A 24,435-nucleotide genomic window follows, 5' to 3' on the forward strand; every position below is an offset into this window, starting at 1 on the left:
GGTGAAAAGGCTATCTGAATTCATTTGAAAACCAATAATTGGGTTTAAACACTGAGAATACGAAGGTGTAATAAAACACTTCATGAGCTAAATATTAGTCTAACCAACCCAGACAATGTAAATGTGAAAAAGTCTCAGACCACACAAAGACGTAATCCCGCTAACAGAAATTGTAATTTAAATTTATTTTTGGATATGTGTTTGTGATAATTCTGTTTTAGGTCTGCACCAATCTACTGCCCACAGCGGCCGATGTTGCACCATTACAGAGTGTAATCGACTGGCATGTCAATAGTGCCAGTGGCGAAAAGCTAACATATATACTGGATCTAAAACGTCGTATTGCATGATACATAAATGCGGCAATTTGACTACAAACCTAAAGAGGTCGGCATGGGTGGCCATGTCGTCTAAGGCGTCACAATTCGCTGAAGACAGTTGCTTTCCTTGGTTACGCCAGAAACCTATGATCATGGGTTCGATTCCCGGTTCGTCCCGATTATATTTCTTGGTTTGTTACAGCCATACCCGTGCTCGCGGATTTCACCAAAGTGGTCAACGTCTGAGACCTGCATCACCTCGGGCTTTCCTCCCACATAAAGCTGACATGCCGTGACATAGCTGGAATACTGTCGAAAGCGGCGTTAACCCAAACTCACTCACTAATATGACAGCTCACTCACTGCCCCCCCCCCTCCCCCCCCCCCCCCCCTCCCAGATACATTTCCTTAGCTGAAGTTGTATGATGAATAAATATTAAACAACTCATCAATCCAATCAGGATACTTCCCAGATCTGACAAATTGGTGTTCGTGTTGTAAGAATAACAAGGGATGCACTACAGAGCACAATAATTAATTAAATATTCTACCTCGATGATCATAGTATTGAAATAACCGGGGCCTACTGACCAAGTGACACGGGCACGAAACATTAAATCATAGTCAGATGCTGTTGAAAACGGAAATTATTTCTTTTAAATAGGGCAAATTAACGATCATGATTGACAAGACTCATCTGAAACAGATGACCTATAAACTGATATTGACGTCGATATTGACGTTGGTACACGTACATCAACTCTACGGCTTCTTTGGGAATCCCACTGTGGGGTGTAACTGATACCTAGTATCTGAACTTTATCTCTGCTGGTATTGATTAACGAGAGAATGATTGTATTGTATTCCAGACTTTGATAGACACAATTGACATGACCACCTCCCCAAAATAGAACATATTTCCTGTTATTTCTTTAATACAAAAAAGGCTTTCTCATATTCACTTTCAAGTTTGACAAAAGTGAACTGTAGTACAAAAGAGACTCCGACATCAAATATTTGGAACATTATTTTTACTTATGATTTATGTATTTGTGATAACCATTTTATTTTGCTTCGTTTGTCGAATTACAGATTAAAGGATTATAAAAAAGCCTAATATTTTGAGGGGTAATAAGATACCGATTGATATTCTGGGGGCGGGGATGGGGTGGGGTGGGATGGGGTGGAGAAGTGTTCTTTGGAGACTGGATATGTTTTCTGCTACAGCTCCAAAACCAAATAGATGTTTTCATTAGAACTTTGAGCCTCATAAAAAAATGAACAGATATATTGCAACAATGTGTTTTGGTGACAGACAATTTATCTCTTTTTTTTGACAGTCTGAATAATATTTTTCAAGCATTATCTTAGACAGTATATTTTCTTCGATAAAAAGATAAATATTTAGTTGATAAATGAGTGTAGCAAAAAGACGATATAAATATTTGGTTGATAAATGAGTTTTGCAAAAGACGATATGAATATTTGGTTGATAAATGAGTGTTGCAAAAGACGATATGAATATTTGGTTGATAAATGAGTGTTGCAAAAGACGATCCAAATATTTGGTTGATAAATGAGTGTTGAAAAAGACAATCTAAATATCTAATTGATAAATGAGTGTTTCAAAAGACGATATATTTATTTGGTTGATAAATGAGTGTTGCAAAAGACAATATAAATATTTGGTTGATAAATGAGTGTTGCAAAAGACGATATAAATATTTGGTTGATAAATGAGTGTTGCAAAAGACGATATAAATATTTTGGTGATAAATGAGTGTTGCAAAAGACGATATAACTATTTGGGTGATAAATGAGTGTTGCAAAAGACGATGTAAATATTTGGGTGATAAATGAGTGTTGCAAAAGACGATATAAATGTTTGGTAGAAAAATATGTGTTGCAAAAGACAATATAAATCAGTTCCACCCCAAACCTAAGATTTAGCGTTGAAATATCTCATCCACTTGATACATAGTGAGTGACTATAGAAGTTAACATTTGTACAGGTATATAATGACAGTAAAGTGTAGGAGGAAAGCTTAATTGGACCAGGTCAATAACGTTTACAGATAGGATGAACCGAGGGGTGAATCTTCGGATTCGAACTCATTATTCCTTGCACCACCTGACACCTCTCCTGGCGGAGTAAACACATTGAAGGTGCATCGGACAAAACTAAGGACACAAGAAAGTACACACCCATGTTTGATGGTGGTTACATATCAAACAGACAAGAAATGGTTATTCGATTGGGATATATCAGATACGGGTGTCATAGTTCCGTTTTGGACCTAAGGTGTGCAGTATTTCGGGGACTGTTTTCAGGCTAGTAACGTTTTGATAACTTTTAAAAGCTTTTGGTGAAATACATCTTGTCCGAATTAGAACTCTGCATATCATTTACAACATCCATTAACGATACGCGCAAAGGGACAGAGAAGCAGAATATAATATTTATGATTAGACTATGTAAGGTATTACACAGTGTTGAGTCATTGTGTGGGATAGATAAATAATTGAACGGTTCCAGATGCCAGACATATTACCAGATGCCCGTTCCACAAAGCGATCTTAGCGCTACGACTATCGTAGGCCTATATTAAAGTATGGAAGTTAAGATCGTCTTAGTACTGCGATCGCTTTGTAGAACGGGATTAAGGATGAATAAGACCTCTGTGTCCTGACCACTAGTCTTAGGACGAGACACTCGTACGTTTGTTTGTAGGACATGTGTGTCCTGACACTGACCATCACTCACGACCACTGACCACTAGCCTGAGGACGAGACACTTGTGATAATGAGTATAGGTTCTTTAAATTATCATGAGAATGTGAATACCCCTGACACTGACATTCTAAATAACTGAAGTGTCTGGTGACACACATGATAACGGTGCAGTGTTATCAGTTCCCTGGTTGATGATATGAAGATACGAAATAATTGTAAACTGTCTGAAGAACGAAAGCAGCTGAACAGCAACTTCATTCACAGAATCCATGTGTTTCCAGTCGTACACTTCATGCAGATGTCTTGTCAAGATTACCTTTTCTCGAGAAACCGCACACTAATCATAGCTTCAGCTACAAAATAGAACATACAATAACGAAATAAATCTCTACTTTCTAGTATAAGCAATTTACCAATACACTAGATAAGATCATTTTAAAGTTGTAGATGCTTGAAAGGCATTTAGAAAGCCAGCATAGTTCAAAATTATCAAAGTAGACACAATGTATGGATAACAACTTGACAACGGTATCAGTATCCATACCGAAACGTCGCCTTTACAGTATTAAAGAAGTTGTTATCCATAAACTGTGTCTACTTTGTCATCCGTCAACTTCTAAGTAATGCCTATCAAACAATTCAAAATTAGCAGTTGGTCTTTTTTCTGATTACATCGACAGATATGCTTTGTTCAACCTTTTGAAGTTATACATATGTCAGTCTATCCGTGAAAACGTTCCTCTTTTTTAAGAACAAGTCCCTATCGATGTAGGGGCAAATATAAACCTGTATCATGTGAGTATGTGGTTCCCGAGATAGGATCGATGTGAATGGTTCTGTGACAGGGAATGTCTGTATATGTGTGCCCGTTTCTGTAGGCATTGTGACGAATATGCGCAATCAATGTCTATTCTATTCTGAACACAGGGCCATTTACGACAACGATGAAAAGAATTGAGATACGCACATAAACCGAGCTATCAACTTGGGACCACATCTGCCGTCCAGCTGCCCTGACTCTCATTATCTCGTTTGCCCGACACTAAATGAGGCCGTAAACTAAGCTCCTTCACAACGTATTTGCCACAAAGTCAATGTTATGTTTCTGAAGCCTCATCACTCACGCACCGGTGATATATATATAAGGCCACTGGTTTTGTGAACATTTAAAATATCTAATTATTGGGGATAGAGGATATCAAAGTTTCAACTCGATCCAGCACTTTAATATTGTCTTTAATTTCAAACTTCACAAATTCTGTGTAACATAATTCCATAAATTCAGTGAATATCCACACAATGATTGAATAATATATCACACACTCCAAGAATAAGTCGTAATATACTGAACATCACAGTTGCAGGATAAATGCAGGATAGTAACTTGTACCGTGGCTCGGACAGTGGCTCAGACAGTGGCTTTGACAGGTTGAAAAACCGTATTTCCTCTAGTCAATCTTCTTACACTCTCTTAGAAACATGTCTTACTTCTTTCATATCTTAAAACTCTCTGATGTTTCTCTCACTCATTCGTCCAACTATATACTGTATCTGAAATTCTTGTGGGATGCTTATTGCGCGTGATCAGGTCACGACCGACCTCTTAGACTCCACACAAGACAATTAACTTTTAAGTCTAAGCTGCAACATTATACTATTGCTGTCACCAACCCCTGGGAAAATAGCCTGAAACGGCCACTGGCAGCAAGGGCTCGCTGTTTCTCATGTTAATATTATGACTATACTAAACACATGCACCCATGTACACATACAAACCCTAACAAAGTTCCAATTAAAAGGATTTTCAATGAACCACAAATACCTAAAATGCGGCTCTAACAGGTTTAAAACCTGGCTTAAATTAACTTTTTAAAATTTTCTTAAAGAATTCTTTTGAATTTTCATTTTTTTTATCTGCATAGTACTTAGAGTTGAACTTTATAAACTTCGTATGTACATATACTCAAGTACTATATAGGCTAAACGGTTACAAAGACATTTATTTAACATTGCACACAAGTCTTCTACATTAGCGATACGTGTCGCATATTGAATTAAGGTGAAGTTGAAATACCCAGACGAACAATTCGGCTCTGATTGTAGGTCGTCGGAACCAGCTGTTGCGGAGGACTAAGGTCGCATGACATCATAGTCATAAAACGTGGCCAGTTATAATAATCCATATTTTGTCAGATTGTGTTTTTATAACGTGCTATAAAGGCGAACTCTTTGTTCGCTGTTGTTTTACAGTTGTGGTATATACACGATGGCAAGAAAATAGGTGAGGTGACATGAGAAGTGGTTGAACGTTGCGTTCAATATTACTACGCTTTTATAGCGACGTGCGTGCATGTGTGTGTGTGTGGCTGCTTGTACAAGTCAGTCCCCTTAAATGCCGAGCGCCGGGAGACAACAAGTACCACCTGTCAACGTATTTTGGTATGAGGCGGACGGGAATCGAACCACCGACCTTCCACTTTCCTGGCAGACGTTCTATCCATTTGACCACGTAGGCGGTCGGCAAGTAGTAAGATTTTAGTCATAAATGTCAGTGTGTACACTCTTCCTACTCACAACATGCGATGATCGAACGATACGCAAGTGTGTTTGTTTGTTTGGTTATTTGTTTGACGCCACACTCAGCAATATTCCAGCTATATGACGGAGAGCTGTAAATGGACCAGACAATCCAGTGATTGACATCATGAACATCGATCCACGCAATAGGGATACGATGACATTCATCAACCAAGTCAGCGAGCCTGACCTCCGAATATCGTTAGTCGCCTCTTACGACAAGCATAGTCACCTTTTACGGCAAGGAGGAATGCTGAAGACCTGTTCTAGCCCGGATCTTCACAGGTCCGATACCCAAGTAGGTGATGTAGGTTTGTTTAGATCGTATGAAGAAAAGCACTGAATACTATAGTCCATGGACAGCGATCTATCACTGACACATCGGAAATGTAATAAGTATGGTATTTCCGATCTACGAGAATTTGACGAGAAGACTTCCAACTTGTCACTGACACCAACAGCTCCTGATTGTAGTGCCACTTTAACTGATATGAGCATGATGTGTTCAACTATCAGACAGCACTTATCACACTGAGGAACGCATCGCCGTAGTTAACATTCCGGCGGCGTCCTCCATCTGTCTGCCGTTACCGACGTTGTTTCGTCTGTCACCTCGGGAATGTGGAGTAAAATACTTAGTTTAAATATGCTTAAGTTTCACACTTGGTACTGGGTTCTTGTTATTGACGTATGGCATACTTTGTCTTCAATTAAACAGTGAAACAGCGATGTACCGATGTCCTAGTTTCTGTTCTGTCCGAACAGGTCAAAGTATTTACTGCAAGAAAGTCCCAGCACATCCCGATAACCGATCGCATTGTCGCCCTTACAAAAATAAGTAAAAATTGTCAAAATTAACCAAAGTGCGATCGTGCGACAACGCGACATTTTGGCCCTTTGTCCCATTGTTGCGTTTTGGTTGTCTGTTTGTTTTTGTAAGGGCGACAATGCGACAATGTCCTTTCCAGGATTTCATAAATGAGTTTGGTTTGATATCCTGTCAGGTTTGTTCGTTTGTTCATGTTTCCTAGCTACGTCACTTTGTCACTTTCAAGAAACAATGTCTTGCAATGTCCAATTATTTGATTTCCAGTGATTTGATGTTTACGTCAATCCTTTCTTTTGTTACATAACATATACTGTCGCAAACCTCATCATCATCATCATCATCATTTGTCAATATCATCATCATTTGTCAATATTATCATCATCGTTAGTCAATATCCTCATCATCATCACAAAAACACAACCATCATCATCATCATCATTTGTCAATATCATTATCATCATCACCATCATCATCATTTGTCAATATCATCATCATCATCATCATCATTATTTGTCAATATCATCATCATCATCATCATTATTATTATTATTATCATTCTAATAAATAGAACAAAATAAATAAATGCAGCAAAGAGGGTTTTGATGATCCAGGCACAGCCAGTCTGGTAATGTTCATCATCATCTCAGGGCCCTTGCCCCATCTACACGCAGTGGATGCATAGCTTTGGCACAAACACAGTATCTTAAGCGACATAATGGAGTGGCTTGATCCGTGTATTACTGTCTTTGACACAGAGGTCCATCTATGGCACGACCCGGAATAAATAGAAAAATGTTAAATACAAAATTCTCTGGACAAGGCCCGTATAGAGCCTCAGACGTAACCAGGCCAACAAACCTGATCTTGTCCTTTTTGATGAATCCAATGAAATCCTTTATATCATTGAAGTTTCTGCTCCCTTTGACACGAATGTGATTGACAAGATCATCTCGCTCAAGGTACTGTGTTTGTGACAAAGCTGGGCATCCACTGACAATGTGTTGGACAGTCTCATTCAATTCATTACATATTCTACATTTCATATTTTCATTTTGATGCAAAAACACACATTGACGGTTTCGAGTGGGAAGTGACTGGTCCTGAGCAGCGAAACGGAAAGCCTTCTGGTTCACTCTTCAGACCAGCCGACTTCACCCAACCGAAGGACTCTGCAGGATTGTTGATAGATAGCCTCTCCTTGAGTCGGGGCCGAATTGATATAATGGCACTTCGCTTGGTTGACACTCATTTCTGTACCGTCCAGCAGTACAGAACCATCAACAAAATCAACACTGACATTGAGATTATGTCACAAGAGGAGCATCAGACAAATACATGTGTGCAAAAGTGTACAAAACAATTCTCCCAGGAAGAGTCCCCACGTTAATCAAACCACGCCCTCCCATTATAATTGGTAAATATAAGCGATTGAGGGAAGAGCGAGGGTGGTGGGGTCTATTGTCTGACATGATTCTTCGTGTGAGGGTGTCAATACCCTGAAATTCTTGTTTCGTCCAATCATCAACAACAATCGAATATCAAAGGACGGGTACACCAAAAGTATTTGTGGCTTTAACCTCATTGCGAGCGTTCAGCTCTGAACTAAGTCTATATTTGTATTCTGTCTGAAGTTTTGCCTTGATTTGGGAATTCTGGAGTTTGTCCCTAACCCGCATCCCTGTAGGCCTGGCCTTCAACTCCTCCCCCAATAAACTGATCCTTCCTCTTCTACCTTGCCACATTTTATATGAAGAATGTTGCATTTGTCAGGTCAAAAGGACATGCCGATATCATTAGAAAAGGACTCTACAAGGAGAATCTGTTTTCTTAGAGTGGATCCTCCATTGGCAATAAGTTCAAGGTCATCCATGTAGAGGCGGTGATTATAGTTATTGGTGATGTTGTTATTGACATACAAACAGAAATTAACGACTCGTAAACCTGTTAGAAAATGGCAAATCTACCTAGACAGTACTTGGATATATTATCAACAGCACAGCACAAATGACTGAAATAGATATAACATTCTTCACTGAACAAACGATACTTTAACCGTGTTCACCTCAAGATGACAGACAGATAACTGCCTTACATCTACAACATATACATCTTCTTCAATGACGTGATGTTTTACTTGACACTCGTACGCTCGATGTCATGAAATGTATTTCCAGCATCTACTCTGTGAAATCATTGTCGACACGAGTCATACTGGAACCTATTCATCTCAGCTGTCAATCCAGTGTGTGGTGTCCTAAGTGCAATCTTATGCATCCTCACCTCAAAGAAAGAGGGAGATAGTGTCGGCGGTGTAAATCAGATGCCTGCGCATTTGGTAGTCACAGTTCTTTTCATCTTACTTACAACCATGATGAGGAGTGCATATGATCCCTGTCATCAAACCTTACACAACACATAATCGTCTTGAAACGCATGCATCCTGCCCGTATACAAAACTATTAATGAGGGTTTTTTTCATGTAATATGTTGATGGCTTTCCAGTTCGTTTGTCGGTATGAGTAAGTAAAGTTTTACACCTCTTTTAGCATTAATTCAGCATCATCATGGCAGGGGTTACTAGAAATGGGCTTCACACATTATACCCTTGTGGGGAATTGAACCCGGGACTTCAGCGTGACGAGCGAACATTTTACCCACCAGGCTACTCACCCCACCGCCCGTCAGATGGGTTGAAGAAGGTGATGGTTCATGGCTGCTGGCACTGGGGTGAGTTTACTTACCCATAGTACCTCTGTTGTATCCATCATGGTAACAGAAAACAAAACATCAATCGCGCGTATCCTTTTAGACAGAATCATAACTTTTTTACGCTGAAAGGAGAAGTCAAACAGTATTTTGTGAACAAGAAGACTGTACTTTGCAGAAGGTACGGAATATCCAGTGACATTTTGAGCGAAATTTAAAGCAAATTATTTCTTTCCAGCAGCGCCAACGAATTTGAAAATCGAATTGTGTGTGTGTGTCCCATCGTCCTTCATCATGAATGCGGAACATCTCCACTTAATCATCTAGCTAGTTCTTTTTGCAAGTCTAGATGCTGACAATGGGCAGGTCAGGATTGTGGAACATCTCCACTTTATCATCTAGTTCTCCTTACAAGCCGAGATGTTGACAATGGGCAGGTCTGGATTGTCGAACATCTCCACTTTGGCATGATCATCTAGATATCTTTATCTTTTAGATGTCTAGATCAGATTTAAATATATTACGTTTACATGTGTTTTCTGTTCTATTTCTGTTCGTGTTCCCCTGCATGGCGCCATGTAAACTATTATTTGTGCATTAAGTTTTACAAGAACACGTTCCAGGTTCAGCTTTCATGTAAAACCAAACACACCAGTCACTGACAGGCAGGTGACACTAAGTAGCCACATCACCTCACGCCGTCTCTTGTAACACGACTGAGGCACTGTAGTCTTCGCCACGTGAAATAAGATAACGAAATATCCCAATGATGAACTAACGAAGATAGATACATCGTGTGCAGATGATAGTGTGCTAATATTTAGAGAGTGAAATAAGCCATTCCGCTGATAAGAACTATTACAGTAATAACAAAAATGCGCTTTTCAAGAAATATCCATTTTGCTACAGATAAACATCATCATTGATTATTTTATCACTTGATTACTATCCGGGAACGCTTCGGCAGACAGGCTATATATATTTAGGCTATATTTGAGCACAAAACATATTATAAACTTAGGTCAGAGCCCCATAACTGTCACAATTATAGCTCAGAATCTAAATAAATGGAAAGAAGAATGACTTCGAAAGGGTATGTGACGGTTAAAAGTCAACGCTTGTATTCTACCAATAACGCTCTCAATATTGACTTATGTAGACAGTATGCAGTATACAAACGGGCTACGGAACCTGGTTATCTCCCCAAAATTAAACAAACGGAAAGACGAATGACCTCGAAAGGGAGAATGGAATGTGACGGTTAAAAGTCATTGCTTGTATTCTACCAATAACGCTCTCAATATTGACTTATGTAGACAGTATGCAGTAAACACACGGACGCTACGGAACCTGGTTATCCTCCAGAATCTAAAAACGGAAAGACGAATGACCTGGAGAGGGCGATTGGTAGATGACGGTTAAAGGTCAATGCTGATGTCCTACTAATAGCGCTCTCTATTTACTCATATTGACACTATGCATCATACACAAGAACGCTACAGAGACTGGTGATGCTGGTGATGAGTGATGCCGCTCAATAGATTCTAACGTATTATGTACATGTAGTTCTGTGGTTAATCTGCTGGAAGGTATCTCAGCTGCATTTCGGATTCAGTTGTATGAAAGATGAGAGTGGCCTTTTTCAGAAATTATGTTTTATAAGAAATTGGAATTTTAATGCATATATTTCTGGGTTCAGCAACAGGACTGATGCTAGTTTCACTTTTCCTTGGGACCCGAACACGTTTGTTTGTTTGTTTGTTTGTTTAACGCCGCACGCAGACAAACTAATATGACGGAGGTCTGTAAATATTCGTGACCAGACAATCCATTGATTGACATCTATCCACGCAATTGGGATGCGATGACATGTTTCAACCAAGTCAGCGAGCCTGACCACCGATCCCGTTAGTCGCCCCTCACGACAGGAAGGGTTGCCGGCGACCAATTCTAACCAGGATCTCAACGGGGTCGAACATTTAGTCAAACAGGTTACGTCAGGTCAAACGTCAAACATGTCATATACATCATACATCATACAAAATAGTGATGACCTCTGACCATCTGCATTCAAAGGTAATACTGTCGGCCAAAATGATTTCATTGTGGCATCCCTATTTAAAGCCTTAAGTGAGGGGATTCACAGAGCCTAGCGAGTGGAACCGCAATGTAAAGTGTCGGTATCATCACTCTTGCTGTAACAGAGGAAATGTCAACGTTTACACCAGACGCCGGACGAGGCACGGTCGCATTCCTGGAGTAATGTCGAGCTAAAAATGTGCGAATAATGAGTTGCCGGCCTCAGATTGCCTTGTGTGACGATTAAACAAACAATGGCGATGTAAGTGTAAGTTCTAAGCAAACGGAGGGGCACGCGTGGCCCAGTCGTCTCAAGCGCCGCGATTCGCTGTGCAGAGTTGCGTCCCTTGGGCACGCCAGAAACCTATGATTGTGGGTTCCAATCCCGGTTCGCCCCGATTATGTTTCTAGGTTAGTCAGCACCATACCCGTGGTCGTGGGTTTCACCGAAGTGAAAAACGTCTGAGACCTGCATCTCTTCGGGCTTTCCTCCCACATTAAGCTGACACGCTGTGATATAACTGGAACATGTTAAATGCGGCGTTAAACCCAACTCACTCACTCACTCACTCTAAGCAAATGGGGGCCAGTCGCCTGTGAGCCTAAATTCGGTTTGCAGAGTTACGTCCCTTGGGCACGCCAGAAAGCTGTTATTTAAGTTACTATTTTACTAACATTACTTTTCTTTTGAATTTATATATTTAGATTCCAAGAAGATATTTTTAAATGCATTTCTCACTGCTGTATCTGACACACACTCTGCCGGACAAAAGAAAGTATACACTCATGTTTAATGGTAGCTCAAAATAAAACGAGTCAAAATAGTTTTCAGTTCTGCATACATTAACTTGTAAGTTGAAACTATTACTCAGCGAGTAATTACTTAAAGTGGAAACGCGCGGGGGAACGAGATCAGAAAGTTAATTGGGAGTTAATTTATTTACCATTTTATTGAAGAGCATAATTTTAAAATTATTTTGCCTTTTCCCCGAGAGATTTAAACTTTGTTTCATCAAGTATATTTTCAAGACTAGTGCCTCCTGTAACCTCGCAAATTAGTATGAAGCTTCCAGGTGAAGTTTTACTAATATTTGACTCAGTGAGACTGATCTATGGTACAGTTATCCCTTATATTACTATTATAAACAAAAGGTTTACGATGAATGATTTGTAACTAGTCTCTAGAGTATTTCGAGATAAATGACTTATCTGTGAACATGACATAGAGTGAAAATACTTCAATTCCTTGTTCATTGTGTAATCAAACTAACGAGCAATGACTTATATGACTAGATTATATTATTTGCCACTACCAACTGGTTTAATACGGTAACTAATGAGCTCTTATAAACACTATGCTATGAAATTAACAAATTGTTGACATCATGAAGGATGTATTTAGTAAATTTGTCCCAACGACGCTGCACATTTTACTGTATACGGTCAAAATCCTGGCGTTAAAACTGCACGAAAAGGTGAGGTATAAAATCATTGACAATTCTCATAAATATATATACGCTTTTATCCTTATTGGTTATATTTCCAAACAGAGGAAATGATCTTATCATACTTCAAAAGATGAGGATGAAGGAGCAATGTTTCCCCACTTCCCCCAAAAGATGGCGGGGTGAGGGGGTCGCACTTGCCCTCCCTGTCCCCGGCTTCTTCCTCTCTGAGTTGCAATACTAGAGAACCTAAAACTACACGTCCTTCCTCTCTGAGTTGCAGTACCAGAGAACCTAAAACTACACGTCCTTCCTCTCTGAGTTGCAATACCAGAGAACCTAAAACTACACGTCCTTCCTCTCTGACTTGCAACACCAGAGAACCTAAAACTAGTTGGATATTTTATGCAGTAAGACAAACGCGTACACATAAATATTCCACATGCACATTTGAATGGTGCTGATTAAGAATATATTGGATGGGGATTAGACTCAAGACAACGAGGAAGGCCCTATATACTTAAGCTCCGTGTATTATAAAGCAAGGGTTGGGTAACAATGGGATGACTGACAAGGAACCATGGCTTTTTAACAGATTACCGAACCTAACGTACAGTAAAACAAAGTAGAGATAACTTATGGACACAGTATACTACAATAAAATCAAACAGTGAATGTTTTAACAAACCGGTGTGTCATACTGTTAGTGAATTATTTGACAAACAGGTCAGTCAAACTGTGTTAGCTATTAAAAACTCGGCCTTCTGTAATGACTACAGAAGTCTGGCCTTTACGTTCACACATCAAAAGGGCGAAATAGTTTTCTTTGATCAGACGAGAGCCTTATCGTATGGCGTAACATTAACTTATAAAAGTGTGAGTTTGACATTTTATTCCGTCTGACAAAAGGCCTAAGCGCAGAGCTTCTTTTATCTTTCGAATACAGGTAAATATCGCTGTTCTCATAACATCGTTAACTTGGACCATCAAAGAAGCGATGGCGTCGTCTGTCCCTCTGCTGATGATGTTACAGCAAGTTGCTGAAGGTTATATTCACATGATGAAGAAACACGTGGGTGATAAAGCTGTCACCCGAGACGTTTTCAGTGGTGTAGTATGTTATTAACATCATTAGCAAGACAAGATGCGTTCCTGTCGTCGTAGTTGTCAGTATCTACACCTCGACATGTGACTAATCAAAAGTAGGTGCAACAAGTTCAGAGCACATCATTACCCCGCCAAGGCGACATTTTTTTATTTCTTAATTTACGGATGCGCCGCTCTTTCAAAGTTCAAATGTTGAAAAAAATTAAAAAGTCTAATAAGTCCTTTTTTATTACCGCCGATCTTTACTTTTAAAATTGCATAAAGAATTCAAACAAACAAAATTTGTTTCCTCGTTGATGTAAAGCAAAGGGAAGTCACTCTGATATTTTTCGCTGGGATCCTTCTCTAACACCATCAAAGCTTCTCAACGCAAACGCAGTGGTGACCAAGTTAATCGACGCCCATGGCGGTGTCTTTCATGCATTTCACCATGACATGAATATTGTTATATTGCCATTTGTGCACAAGCTGAGTGCCAGGGATATGATAAAATGTTCTTGAAAATTGAGTTGTTTTACTTTTGTTACACCAGAGTATTTTTTTATATAGCAACCTAACTTTTTAGGACAAAAGTCAGGTAAAACAAATCAGAGTTTTCTAAAAAAAATATTTGCCTACCTCACTTTTGAAATGAGTTTGAAATCCTTAAACCAAGAAATAAAATGTCGCCGATGATGACGATACACACATGGACACAATTAAAGGTTCACGATCCGGTTTGCATTTTACTTATGGCCTATTCCCGTGAAGACCCAGTTTAGTATTGACCTTCAGCAACCCATTTTTGTCAGAGGCGACTAACGGGATCAGGTGGTCAGGTTCGCTGACTTGGTTGATGCATGTCATCGTATCCCATTTGCGTAAATCCATGCACATGATGTTTGGTCCAGATTCGATTATTTACAAACCGCCGTCATGTAGTTGAAATACGGCTGAGTTCGGCGTTAAACAACAAGAAATAAAGAAAAACAAAAACAAATGGCCTATGTGCTGTTTTGTTTATTCCGGAGCAGAAATAAATGATTTCCACATTTATGCATAATTTGACTGTAAACGCGATCACTGACGGTCACTCATGTGTAAATCGACAATAAACACAATAATTGACGACCACCTTCAATTCTGGCACGGTATGTGTGTGAGAAAGCTATCGATAATCGAACCAGTATGTCGCCTGTACACATGCACTGGTTTGGTAATGACATGCGCTGCGTCACTTTTATGATGTTTAGACACATATAGGATCTGTTCTGTTGAATCTAAAATCTGAGATGAAGTGACATTTAAACATCACAGTATGAGACATTCTTACTCTATTGGCCCTATAAACACTAAAATCGTTGAATCATTGAATCATTGAAAACAAACAACAGGTTTCTTATTGAATAATTGAAAGCAAACATCGGATTACCCGTTTGTTTGAAACACTATATCCTTGGGCAGGATATTAAATGTTGCGTAGGTTGGTAATACGTAACAATACGAGCTCGAAATAAATATGTGGTCTCGAGCCTTCAAATATCGCGTTCAGAATGGTTCGAGTTTCGGTTCCTATTTGGGTTCAGACAGTTCCGTGATGTGTATTAAATATTTGCGTGTAGACACATCGTCCAATCCATCATGTTGGCATACATCCATATCCTAGAGAGAGACGTCGTTTACAAATTACCTTGTTGATAAGCTAGGTGCATTTTCACTCCCGCCCAGCGTCTCCAGCCTCACCTACTAATAAGGCTGTAAATGAACACGAACGTGAGTTGAATGTTACGCCGCATTTAGCTCCTGCAATATAACGACATGGGACATCAGAAATGGGAATCGAACCTGAGCCGTCGGCGCGACGAGCGAACGTTTGACCTGATTACAGACATGGTTAGCGTATACTGTTGTCGCTCAAGAACGTTGCTTTCACAAACGACACCAACTATAGATATGTTGAGCCTGTTCTATTTCAATTCCGATACTGTCTTTCCTATCAAAGCATGACAGGCACAATGTATATCAAAGGGACAATGACAGTTGTATAAAGAAGTGAAAATACATCACAAGGCAATCATTTCTGCACCGTTAATTTTCCATCAAGATGACAGAGGCCAGCTGCTTGGTCCGTTGGCTTCCCGTTTAATGCGCCATTATGGTGCCCCACGACTGTCAGGGAAAGGGTCACTGGTACTGGCACTGGTACTTTAACAGCTTATACCTTCCTATGTGCATGAAGGAAAGACACAAAATCTGCTACACTAGAAGTACAAGACTCTCATAGCGTACAGTCACGGCTCTTAGGGTACAACATGACTTCCTGGGTACAACTGTGGTTCCTGGGATACCATCACGGCTCTCCGGGTGTTGTCACGGCTCTATCAGGTTACTATCACGGTTCCTAGATTAATTTCACGGCTCTTAGGGTACTATCACGGATCCTAGGGTACTACTACGGCTCCCAAGGTACTATCACGTCCCTTAGGGTACTATCACGGTTCCTAGGGTACTACCACGGCTCCCAAGGTACTATCACGTCCCTTAGGGTACTATCACGGTTCCTATGGTACTATCACGGCTCCCAATGAACTATAACGGTTCCTAGGGTACTATCACGACTCCTAGGGTACTATCACGGTTGCTAGGTTACTACCACGGCTCCCATGATATTGTCACGGCTCCTAGGGTACTCTCACGGCTCCTAGGGTACTATCACGGTTCCTAGGGTATTATCTCGGTTCCTAGGTTACTACCACGGCTCCCAGGATATTATCACGGCTCCTAGGGTACTTTCACGGCTCCTAGGGTACTATCACGGCTCCCAGGTTACTATCACGGCTCACAGGATGTTGTCACGGCTCCCAGGGTACTATCACGACTCATAGGGTACTATCACGGCTCATAGGGTATTATCACGGTTCATAGGGTACTATCACGGTTCCTAGGGTTCTATCACGGTTCCTAGGGTACTATCATGGCTCCCGTGCTTTTATAAAAGCTCCTAGGTACTGTCACGGCTCCTAGGGTACTACAACGGCTCCTACAATGTACATGTATGCGACTATAACAGCTCCCAGATACTATCACGGCTCCCTAAGTACAATTACAGTATTCCATGCATATATAGGAAATATAACCTGGTTATTTGTACTGTAGAGTCCAGCAACTACAAGTGAGAGGTGTTCTACATTGAAGGACATGCATAGGGAAAAAAGGATAATATAACCATGGGGTAGACATGCGATTTTACACCGGCATCGTCGTCGTTCGCCCCTAGCCTACTGAGACTGGTTAGTTCTAGACTGGTCACGCCACACTGTCACAACTGATAAAATAATCAGCAATAGCTTCAGGGGACACGGAGATGTTATTCCTAATGATATTCGATGTAGGTTATGGTGAGATGTATTTTGGTAGTTATTATAAACTTGTTAACACTAAACTGTCAGCAGTAATGATAGCCGAAGTCGCAGTGTTAATCAGTTCGCTGTTACTCCATTAGGGATCATTAGGACTACATCTTGTTGTGAAATATGATGTCAAACGCATATATGCGTGTTACACGATGCTGCTGCCCTTCCTACTATTTCCCTGTGTCTAAAAGTCGCCAAAGGCCAGGCTCCGACCAGGCTCTGCTTCCGTATGCTAACATTTGTCCACATATTAGATTTCCAATTGACGTCCATGGGTATTTGAGTGTAGCAAAATAATTTTCGTTCTCACACTTTTTATGAATATTTGGCTTTATGACATATTCATGTACATAATTTGTTTTTTTAAAGGTTATAACAAAATTACAATGAATAAGTTTTAAAGCAATGATAATATTATGACGCGGTGAAGGAAGTACCTGTTTTCTCTTAGTTCCAAGCATTGAAATGAACATGGAATGTATGGAATGCCAAAGGTGAGGTGTGTGTGTGTGTGTGTGTGTGTGTGTGTGTGTGTGTGTGTGTGTGTGTGTGTGTGTGTGTGTGTGTGTGTGTGTGTGTGTGTGTGTGTGTGTGTGTGTGTGCTTGTACTAGGACAAATTACCACCGAGGTGAACAGTTGATCATATTATCAATCAGTGGATTGTTTGTTTCAGACTTGATTATTTACAAGCCGCCGCCATAAAGCTGTAGTATTGCTGAGAGTGTCGTTAAACAACAAACATAAACTAACACATGCGCGGGAGCATCTATACCTTACACCTGTTGGGGACACTCGTTGGTCGCTATAGCTAGGAGACTAAAGCTCGTTCTGTCCGTTTCTGTCAGCCAATGGTTCATTCCGTCTGTTTCTGTCAGCCGTTGGTTCATTTCGTCTGTTTCTGTCAGCCGTTGGTTCATTTCGTCTGTTTCTGTCAGCCGTTGGTTCATTGTGTTTGTTTCTGTCAGCCGTTGGTTCATTTCGTCTGTTTCTGTCAGCCGTTGGTTCATTCCGTCTGTTTCTGTCAGCCGTTGGTTCATTGTGTTTGTTTCTGTCAGCCGTTGGTTCATTCCGTCTGTTTCTGTCAGCCGTTGGTTCATTCCGTCTGTTTCTGTCAGCCGTTGGTTCATTGTGTTTGTTTCTGTCAGCCGTTGGTTCATTCCGTCTGTTTCTGTCAGCCGTTGGTTCATTTTGTTTGTTTCTGTCAGCCGTTGGTTCATTCCGTCTGTTTCTGTCAGCCGTTGGTTCATTCCGTTTGTTTCTGTCAGCCGTTGGTTCATTCCGTTTGTTTCTATGAATCGTTGGTTCATCCCGTTTGTTCCTTCTAGCTGTTGTTAACTTTCTATGGCTGGAACATTGTCGTTCCGTCTGTTCCTATCAGCGGTTGGTAACTCTCGATGGCTGGAACATTGTCGTTCCGTCTGTTCCTTCTAGCTGTTGGTAACTCTCAATGGCTGGAACATTGTCGTTCCGTCTGTTCCTATCAGCTGTTGGTAACTCTCGATGGCTGGAACATTGTCGTTCCGTCTGTTCCTTCTAGCTGTTGGTAACTCTCAATGGCTGGAACATTGTCGTTCCGTCTGTTCCTATCAGCTGTTGGTAACTCTCAATGGCTGGAACATTGTCGTTCCGTCTGTTCCTATCAGCTGTTGGTAACTCTCGATGGCTGGAACATTGTCGTTCCGTCTGTTCCTAAAAGCTGTTGGTAACTCTCGATGGCTGGAACATTGACGTTCCGTCTGTTCCTATCAGCTGTTGGTAACTCCCTAGGAGACCCTCATTGCTCCTGTTCTCATCAGCTGTAAGTAATTCGCTGTAGCTGGGAGATCGGCATTTCACTTGCTTTTATCAGTTGGCAACAGTCGTTTCTCGCCTGTTTCAAAGAGAGCGTCATGCGTCTGTTCCTGCGAGAAAATCAGTGGTAATCAATTGACAGAAGGCCTCTAATGCAGTAGCATAATTCCGTTATTGTATAAAACCTGCCCCACAACAACGGGCAATCTTTCCTGGCCATGTAATTGAACATTTATTTAACCAATCTCGGGAAAACATTCGGTGACGACCATAGGGTTGGGGATTGAACTTAATACAATAATGAAGGAATGAACTAGAGCGTTGCAAGCTTTTAACATTGATACTGACACTGCCGGTCATAAACACGAGCCACATTTCACCATTGCATTCATCTACCCACATCAGTGTATTTCAAAAGGTTGATACATTATTAGTATGCCATCACTGATCGGTTGGTTTTTTATGTGTTGGAATGGAATTTCCATAGTAACCATCAAGTGTTCTTGGCGACATTACACCTCGTTCGTGAGCGTCCTATGGGGGGTGTGGCCATGTGCGACCTGCGAAATTATTCTCCGTGTAACCTGATAACCAGAGTGAGAGGTAATAATTGCAAAAGTATACTTTTGTTATCTAAACATGGTATTATACAGCCGAGGTATAATATTGTATTGTGTAGTCTCCAGTGGAGGAAGACCTATGGGGATTCAGGGGCAGAATAACTACCCATTGCCTCATGTTGCAGCCCCTTGGGAATACCAGGGCGAAATATCGCTGTGATGATTTAGTTGTCATATTGCGTCACCGACCATATGCCAGTACATCGTCTCTGTTTGCGTTCACCGAAATACACTGACTCAATGTTTTTGGAGATAAATGAAACATGTTTATTTGCCGAAGTCAGATATGTTAATACGAGTATAAGACATAACAACTACAATGGTATATTGATACACTTGCTACGCGTTCGTACGTTATGATTGATATCACAACATAAATTCAATTTCGATGAATGATTGCGATCTCGTTTTTAATGGAACAATTTCAAGTCGTGTTGTGGCTTTGTGATATTCACTTTGAATATTCGACATACGCCTAATCAGACAATATCCAAGGTGATTTATATTCAGAGTGGCTATACGTCTTCATGCTAGATGTCCACTCCCACTATGGAACCACCATGAAACTGTAGGACCACAAACAAACAACTGGATTAACCATGATGCTAAAAGAACTGCATTAAGACAAAAACTTGGAAGGCTTCCCCATCAGCATCCAAACATATACTGGGGCAACGGGGTCACGGGGGGCACGGGGAGCACGGGGGGCACGGGGGTTAAGGGGGGGGGGGGCACGGGGGCCCAGTCGTCTAAGGCGCCGCGATTCGCTTTGCGGAATTGCGTCCCTGGGGCACGCCAGAAACCTATGATTGTTGGTTCGAATCCGGGTTCACACCGATTATATTTCTAGGTTTGTCAAAACCATACCCGTGTTCCTGGGTTTCACCGAAGTGGTAAACGTCTGAGACCAGCATCACTTCGGGCTTTCCTCCCACATTAAGCTGACACGCTGTGATATAACTGGAATACTGTTAAAAGTGGCGTTAAACCCAATTCACTTACTCACACGCTCCAAACATTTACCGCTGAGGAAGTAATTAGAAAGACCGAAGGTGCTGAACGTGCAAAACTTCTACAACACCTGGCTCGAAGAGGCTCTACAGGGAAACCGGGAAGGGACTAGTGGGACTCAAACCCCAGAGCAAGGAGGCAAGAAATCACCTCTGCTGTACCATGATGCTGTAGTTTGCTGAAGTTGAGTTGTGACAAGGAGGACATGAAACTTGTGAAATGACCAATGAAATGTACATTAATGTATATTAATGAAATATTATCAAGTATGTGTATATTACAAGTGTTATACCCCTTGCAATTCCATTGGTTAATCAGTAGCACGTGACGAAACAATACATTTCAATGTGCATTCGTGACCAACTCGTGTTATTCCGGGACAAGCCGAATGGCGACTCGTGTCCCTTTCGTGGCCATTTCTGAGACCGGGTTCCGTCGAAGCGCAAACGGGTATACCTAAAACAATTGTCAACTCCTTGCGTAATAGTTCACATATATTTCCCCATATATTATATAATATATTTCAGATGCAATTTAAAGCACATCGGGACATGCAGAATTCTAGAGTATGATTGGACACATTTAACTGTGTCTTGGGTATATTTTTAGATGCAAGACATATGTAAAATCAAAAATTATTTCCGAGGGTTCTTTGACGAAGAACTTGAAATCATATGCGCATTCTGATTGGTTTGTCGTATTTTCGCACATAACATTCATCGATAGGGGGACGAGTCTTCTTTCAGGGTACGGAAAGGGGCGAGTGGTGACGAATGTTCTTGCAGGTTACGGAAAGGGGCGAGTTGTGACAAATGGTGCGATTGGTGACGAATGTTCTTGCAGGTTACGGAAAGGGGCGAGTGGTGACGAATGGTGCGTTTGGTGACGAATGTTCTTGCAGGTTACGGAAAGGGGCGAGTTGTGACGAATCGGGCGTTTGGTGACGAATGTTCTTGCAGATTACGGAAAGGGGCGAGTTGTGACAAATGGGGCGTTTGGTGACGAATGTTCTTGCAGGTTACGGAAAGGGGCGAGTTGTGACAAATGGTGCGATTGGTGACGAATGTTCTTGGAGGTTACGGAAAGGGGCGAGTGGTGACGAATGGTGCGTTTGGTGACGAATGCTCTTGCAGGTTACGGAAAGGGGCGAGTTGTGACGAATGGTGCGTTTGGTGACGAATGTTCTTGCAGGTTACGGAAAGGGGTGAGTGGTGACGAATGTTCAATGTGGAGCCCGAAATCATGAGGCTGACACTGACCTCAAATATTGACTCGTCACATGATCAGTATTGACCTGTCACGTGATGAATATTGACTCGTCTCTAGAAAACAAGATGGCGTCTTGTACGAACACTTCACGGTTCCCAGCTGAGTTTTGGTAATGAAACAGAGGGCAGTTTAAAGACTTCATAAACCTTAAAGTGAATTTCGGTATAACAAAACGCGTGAATACACTTGACGAGGTCAATATATGAAAACAAGGTCCATCGGACCCGACCCCTGATATGGTCTGCCTGGATCACCTCACGGGACGGGTCACCGGGTCCATGTTTTCGCATATTGGCCTCGTGAAGAGTAATTATTTGTATATTGTTTAATGTAGATATAAATGTGGAGTAATCAACCTCTTTCTGTTTTCCTGTCGCCACCTGCTGAACCAAACCATTTTACTATAGGTAAAGGTTTGTGGAAAAGCTGTGCAATCAGACACATAACTTGTCGATCAAAGCTGTCTGACTGATGGGAGGACGTGAAGTCTTCATCGTTGCAATGTAGGGGAGATAACACAGTACGCATGACGGTAGAGCTCACGCATGCAGCTGTTTCCCATTTCTGAAGCAAAACTAAAGTCTGTTGTCCAAACATATCAACAGACTGATAGTATATCTGATACGCTATCTGTAAGCTATACTAACTTTTAAGGAACATTGGGTGCCATCGTACCACTGTGACACTATTCACTAATAAAAGAGCTAGAACAGCACCACTAACCGGCCATTATGATAATAACGATAATATCAATCCTGATGATAATGATCATAGTGATACTATTGATGATAATGATAGCATTACTCTTAAAAAAAGAAACGCAATATGGATATTTTTTTACATAAAAGCAAAATTAGCGGTCCAAGAGGTGCAAACTAAAGAGGTTTAATGTGTTATAGTGTCAGTGACAAATTTTCCGCATCAAAACGATCACAAGGAAATGCAAACCATTAGTCTAGACACACGTACGGGTCGGAAAAACGCACCCAGTGCATTAACAAAAGGGCCATGGAGCTGCACGCACTGCACGTGCAGCAGCAATATGAACGGTATTAAAATGCAGGGTTTTACCTGGCATCTGCGTCAATCGAACAGTGACAGTTAAACAACATGCCAAGATTAACAGAAGTGCAAAGAAACAACGTCATAGTCCGCTTGCAGGTAGGGAAACCCGATCAGCTGAAGCCAGGGTTTTCAATGTAGCGCCCAGCACCATCACAAGGCTATGGGGTCGGTTTCAACAGCATGGGGTGACCAAGAGTAACCCCCCCACCCAAGATCTCTACATCCGACCACAGCCACCTCAGTCGCATCCCAAATACCCGGACTGCGCAGAATCTCCGACCAGAATCTCCGAGGCGACAACATCGTCAACAACGACTGCATCGGTGTCGTCAACACAGGGTATGACCTCAACTGCGATGGAGTGATGGCTGGTTCAGCGAACAATCAAGATTTCTCCTCCGTCGAGGGGATGGAAGAGCACGAGTCTACAGACGTCGGGGAGAACGTTACGCCGGAAACTGCGTACAGGAAGTAGACAGATTTGGTGAGGGTAGCGTTATGATGTGGGCGGATATCTCTCATCATGACAGGACCGGTTTGGTCCATATATAGGGCAATCTTACGGATCAACGATACATCAACGAAATTCTCCCACCACACGTCCTCCCAATTGCTGTGACCGCCTCTGTGGTCTGGTGGTAGAGCGTCTGCCCGGGTTCGATCCCCGACATACCAAAAGACGTTAAAAGATGGTACTTGTTGTTACCCTGTCTGGCGCTCGTCATTAAGGGGCTAAAACAAGGACTGGTCGGCTCGAAGTCAGTATACTGTGTCTGAGTGGGATATTCATGTTAAACTGCGGCATGGTATCTCAGTGAGCTAGCACTATAAATCGGCATCAGTCCGGACTAGTACAAGCAGCCACACAAACACACACATATAAGTGCAATAACCTTGGACGCGACGTTAAACCCCATTTCACCTCACCTCACCTCACCTCACCCAATTGCAGCTCGGCCGGATACAACACGGATCACAAGAGCCTTTCTACACAACAACAACGTTGATGTTCTGCCCTGGCCCTCTAGATCCCCGGATTTGAACCCGATAGAGCACCTGTGGGATGAATTGGGTAAACGGCTACGCCGACGTCAACCACAACCCCAGACGTTGCAGCTTTGGCTTTCGCGTTGCAGGCCGAGTTGGCTACCATTCCCAAGGATGTGATTCGCATACTCGTCTCTTCCATGGGCAGGAGGAGATGTCAGGCCGCTATCGATCCCAACGGGGGACATCCACGTGATTGATGGAAGCTGATCTTCACCTTTGTCTTTTCCTATGTACCGATAACTGAGACAATTACAATCAACAAGTGTTCTCTCCACAACATTTTGGCTCATTACCTTCTAAGGTTCCTTGTATTACTGTATTTTCCTACCTCACACAAATCTGGCTTTGCGTTTCTTTTCTTTTTTGGAGTGTATAATTACAGATAAAAGTAGCATCGGACACAAAAGGAATTTGGCACAAATAATAGATTTGGATACAT

General features: G+C 41.5%; 1 protein-coding gene across 1 annotated transcript in view; it reads left to right on the plus strand.

Annotated features, from left to right (window-relative positions):
• LOC139455089 (octapeptide-repeat protein T2-like) overlaps window positions 1-23,421 on the plus strand; it is a 42,950-nt gene extending 19,529 nt beyond the window's left edge. The window contains exon 2 of the mRNA XM_071236659.1: window positions 23,180-23,421. Within this exon, the coding sequence (XP_071092760.1) occupies window positions 23,180-23,421 (242 nt within the window). The remainder of the gene's footprint in view (window positions 1-23,179) is intronic.
• The last annotated feature ends 1,014 nt before the right edge of the window (window positions 23,422-24,435 follow it).

This window comes from Haliotis cracherodii, unplaced genomic scaffold (assembly GCF_022045235.1).
Source record: "Haliotis cracherodii isolate W230 unplaced genomic scaffold, xgHalCrac1.p SCAF_11, whole genome shotgun sequence".
Taxonomy (NCBI): domain Eukaryota; kingdom Metazoa; phylum Mollusca; class Gastropoda; order Lepetellida; family Haliotidae; genus Haliotis; species Haliotis cracherodii.